Genomic DNA, 4,758 nt, shown 5'->3' on the forward strand with positions numbered 1-4,758 from the left:
AATGTAACCGTGCAATATGCCCACAGGCTCTTTGTGCAGTTCGTTTTTTTAAAATGTTCAAGTAACCATTGCAAGGATATCAAGGCAGATAGTGATGGTTATTGCCTCCCCATAGGCAATTTCAAATGTCATATCCATACCATTGTTAGCCATGCACATTTTAGCATGGTGTGAACTTTGCATAAAACGGCATCTCAGGAGCCAAGCAGGCTTTACAGCCATTGGATTTAAGATGGCTGGCATATTGAAAATACTGTTTAAAAATGGCATGGAGGTAATGGTTAAAGTTCTCAAAATCCACTTAAATAAAAAATAACCCAATATCCCGAAGTAGGACACGTTTAGCAAGAGCTAAGATTTGATAGAATTTGATGCAGATCGATACTGGCATCTGAAATGTATGCCTACACATGCAACTTGGTAATATCCGTTTTGTATCATGCATTTGTAAGTGAAGGCAAGTGTACAAAACAAGAATGCATGAGGCACTTGTGTCTTATGGGCTTTATTTACATGTTCCAATAAGAAAAAAATATATACTGAGGTATATAAAGTGCTGTAATGAACGCTTTACAGCCGTTAAGCTCGCTTTGAGCTAAACGCCAACTGCAAAAAGACCAAGTTCATTAGCAATGCAAAGTAAGCAAGAAAACCCATGTTTTAAGGACATTCAAAAAAGGTTACTAAATATAACTTTTGCACTATTGACATGTACAACTTTGTACAAAAAGTTACTCGTGCTAAATCTTACAAAAACCCTGGGTAATTATATAGCAACTTTTGGTGCCTACATTTTCCATGTTTTATATGAAAATATAAAAAAATCAAAGGCTAGTTTTATTGTAAAAAGCAATTTAAAAAAAATTGAAAATAACAAAAATGAAAAATCGCCATGAAACAGCATTAATGGCAGTCTTTGCCACATTGAGGCATCATTTGTGCAGAAATGTCTATTGAGGTACAACTACCATTCCCATCAACTCAAACCTTGGCAGTCAAATATTCAAAGGCATCATGTTGCAAACGAGGTCACAGTGGATACAAAATCACTAAATAGCAAAGTGGCTAAACTGTGCTGGTTGCCAGAGGCTTTAGTCCAATATCAAAACAAAAGTTATTTTTGGTTTAAAGTTTTTTAAACAAGATGCAAATCAAGACCGCTTGGTCTTTGAGTTCCTCAGGATTTCCAGCCTCTTCAGTAGCTCCTGATGTCGAATTTGCTGCTGTCGTTTCTCCGCCTCGAGTTTTTTCTCTTGACGCTGCAGGGTGCGTGAGTATTCCATCGCTTTTTTCAGGATCTGCACCTTGGCTGCCTTGTCGTTGTGCGCCAACTCAGGGATGTGATCACGCAGCCAGAAGAAGCTGTTCTTGAGGTCGTTACGCCGCTGCCGCTCAAGGATGTTGTGCGTGCGCCGCTTGTCCTGGTCCTCCGAGTCGGAGCTCCGAGGGCTGCCGCACCCCGTCGAGTTGGCACGGGAGGAGCTGGCCGAACTGGAACCGCCCCGGCTCTGCGTAGGTCCGCGTGCCACCGGGGGCGGCGTTGGGGCAACAGCGGGGTGCACGTCGGGGCGGAAGCGTTTGGCAGCCGGGGGATTCTCCACTTTGCACGGAGGCGGCGAGGGAGCGGCGTAGTTGTGCTGCTGGTGCACGGGCGGGATGTGGCCACGCGATGTGTAGGCTGGGGCAGACCGCTGCTGCTGCTGCTGGTTATACTGGCGGGCCGTGTTTGTGTTGTACACGGTGCGTACCGCCACGCTCTTTTTGGCGGGGCCCCTCTTCTCCACGGTCACAACGTCAATCTCTTCATCTTCCTCCTCCTCATCCTCGTCGTCATCATCGTCGTCATCATCTGCAGTAGGCAAAAAAAAATGTACACATCAGCAACGCAATGTAGAAAAAGCCAACATTTTAACCTAAACTGCACAGGTACACAACCTGTTGAAAACGGTGCAAGTACACGCAACATGCATGCAGTTAGCTTAACAACTTATGTTGTAAAACGAAGACGAACAAGCCAAGTACGATTGAATAAACACGCATAACACCGTGCAAGCCTGCTCAAGTCTTACCGGAATCGCTTGGGGTCTCGTTGCCGGGAGACATCACCCCGTTCTCGGTCGTCTCCCCATCCTCCTCCTCCTCGTCGTCCCCCTGGCTCTGCCCCTCGGCCGGCAGGTGCTGCCCTCCCGGCCCGAAGGGCAGCATCTCCGCAGGGTCCACCACAGCCGAGGTCACCACGAGCGAGGCGGAGCAGGGCCCCGCTCCGCCGACCCCCGCGCAGCCGCCCTCCCCCGGGCTCCCGCCGCCGGAACTCAGCTCCCGGGGCACGGCACAGGAGACCGCGGGCAGGCACGTGGAGAGCAGAGACACGCCGGCGCTGCTGGGGAGGCCTCCGAACTTCTTGGCGGCCAGCTTCTCGGTCACGAACTTCTCCAGCGTGGCCCTGGCCGAGAAGCCGCTCCACATGCAGTCCTGCAGCACCACGGCTTTCATGCGGCTTCGCCCGCTGCCGTAGTCGCAGATGGGGTCCAAGAGGACGCTGCGGCTCTCGATTTCATCGTCCAGCAAGTCGGTGGTGTCATCGTAGGACGGATCGCCCGAGGGCAGCAACAGCATCGAGTTCGCCCTGTTGGGCGACAGGGGCGGCGTGGGCAGGAGCTCGAACTTTTTCCAAATGTCCTCGCTGGGTGCCGTGGACTGGTAGAAGTCCCAGGCGCAGTCCTCGTCGTAGAAGAAGGGCTTGTAGGAGTCGAACTCGTAATCCCTGCCGGCAGCCATCGCGTGCGGGGCTGGGGCTGCACCCGGCATCGAAGTTTATCAACAGCAACACCCTCGCCCGCCCTTCTGTGCCCACACGTGGACACGTGCTGCTGCTACTTTCGTTATGCAACACGCCGCACGATGGCCGGCCGTGTGGTGGCGGGGAGGGGTTTAGATTCCACCCTCCTTGTCGATGCGTCGCTTTCAATTCTTCTGCAGGGGGCCGGGGCTCTCCTGTACAACAATAACAACAAAAAGCAACAATAAAAAAAGGAAGCGGCGTCGTTAACAAAGCGAGCAAACGTCACTCAATAAGTCATGCTGTTAATAATTCACATTTCAATTTCATTCATTTCCGCCACGTTCGCTGCCCGCCCGCCCCATTCGTAAGTGGGTTTTAAAATTTTTAAAAAAACACAACACACGTGTCTACGCGATCGTGCGAGATTTTAGGAAAGTGAACAGTTCTAAAGTAACTCCAGCGCTTTACACATCTTTAAAAAAAAAGATTCGTTTAAAGTCAAAAGTTGCCTTAATCGGAGGACTGCAAGCGATAAAGTTACAGACTGCCCAAATTCAGCGAGCCGCGTCTCGCACGCGAATACAGTATTTAAAAATAAAGTGTACAGTAGAGTTGGAAAACAGGAACGTAAAACGGATTAATCGCACCACAATGCTGTAATTGCGCACAGTTAAACAATCTTAACCGCTGAAGCACACTGCAACACCTGCTGTAAGACTCAAAACGCAACACTATCAGCGCACTTCGATACACAATTGTTGATACACAACCAAACAAATAAACCCGAACCAGTTAAATGCTACAAGTTCTGCCAAAAACAAAAAAGCCCTCTCCCCGAAATAAACCCACAAACTCATTACAGAAGTTCGCTTCTCGCTTCAGTAGCCACCGGTGTCTCCAAAAATTAATTGTGAATGAATGAAGCTACAGCGCCCATGCGTAAAAGTGTGTGTTGGGGGGGGGGGGGGAGTTACGGATAAGCAAGTTTAACTCCTTCAACAACATCGCCCCGTACGCTGTAGCGAACAAAGTTCGCTTGAAGTGTAGTTAATAAAGCATTGGTGGTGGCTGCTGGCGGTGGTGGTGGAACAGGAGGTTTACCTGCAACAGCAGCGCCGGCGGCAGCAGCAGCTGCGAACGAGAGAGCAAAATGCGGAGTGGCGCGAGGGAGGGCGCGCGCGGTCCTGATAAGGGGAGAGCGGTGGGGGGGGAGGGATAGCGCGAGACAGAGAGAGTGGGGGATGGGTGGGGTGGGGGGAGGGGTGGAGGGGTGGGGTGGAGGGGGAGGGGTGGGTGGGAGGGAACCCCTCGCTCGCAGTGAGAGTTGTCGAGGCGGCGGTGGTGGTGCCCGGCCGAGGAAGAGAGGGGGGGGACGAGGAAACACGCCCACACGGGGAAACACGCCCACACGGGGACCACGCCCACACGGGGAAGACGCGCCCCCCCCTCCTTTTTCTTCTTTCCGTCGCTCCCTGGCGGTGTCGTGCGCGCGCCTTGCTTTGTGCGACGGGTGGAAAGGCGGCGCGTGCGGGGTGGAGGGCAAGAGGGGGGGGGAGGGGCATGTAGGAGGGAGGGCGGGTGAAGGGGGTGGGGTGTTGGTTTTCCCGCCAAAAATGCGGACCAACCGCCGCGTTGTAGTGGGGGCGAGGCAGGGGTATGGATTGTGAGGGAAAGTGGGGGGTTGGTGGTGGCATTCCCCCCCCCCCCACGCTGTAAAGTTGTTTCGCATTACACTTTAACGTTTCAGTACATGGGACATCCACCAAATTTTCTTCACGTGCAGTTTTACTTGGCCCTTTGATTCACACACGTTAAACCGTACACCAAAAAAAAATCCACATCCTCTTCACACTACCCCACCCGCTTGTGTTTTAACTCAATGCCCTGAATGTATTAAATATACTTAATTCATTATCACGGACACGAAGCGTCACGCGGTGTTTGTGTTTTAATGCGCGCCCAGAAACATAAAAGGA

The 4,758-nt window shown here is 51.5% G+C and overlaps 1 protein-coding gene across 1 annotated transcript; it reads right to left on the reverse strand.

Annotated features, from left to right (window-relative positions):
* Nucleotides 1–489: 489 nt before the first annotated feature.
* On the reverse strand, nucleotides 490–3,973 carry LOC103091821 (transcriptional regulator Myc-1). The gene is made up of 3 exons (XM_032973991.2): nucleotides 3,884–3,973; nucleotides 2,070–2,994; nucleotides 490–1,849 (listed from the first exon to the last, which is right to left on the reverse strand). Exons 2-3 carry the CDS (start codon nucleotides 2,806–2,808, stop codon nucleotides 1,152–1,154), a joined length of 1,437 nt encoding a protein of 478 aa, XP_032829882.1. The 5' UTR covers nucleotides 2,809–2,994; nucleotides 3,884–3,973; the 3' UTR covers nucleotides 490–1,151.
* Nucleotides 3,974–4,758: the final 785 nt, after the last annotated feature.

The sequence above is a fragment of the Petromyzon marinus genome, chromosome 3 (assembly GCF_048934315.1).
Source record: "Petromyzon marinus isolate PM22_M1 ecotype Great Lakes invasive population chromosome 3, UKy_Petmar_22M1.pri1.0, whole genome shotgun sequence".
NCBI lineage: Eukaryota > Metazoa > Chordata > Hyperoartia > Petromyzontiformes > Petromyzontidae > Petromyzon > Petromyzon marinus.

Coding starts and splice junctions, on each gene's coding strand:
- LOC103091821 (XM_032973991.2), bottom strand. CDS start 2,808: ATGCCGGGTGCAGCCCCAGCCCCGCACGCGATGGCTGCCGGCAGGGAT. Junction 1,850..2,069: donor CGAGACCCCAAGCGATTCCG/GTAAGACTTGAG, acceptor TGCCTACTGCAG/ATGATGACGACGATGATGAC.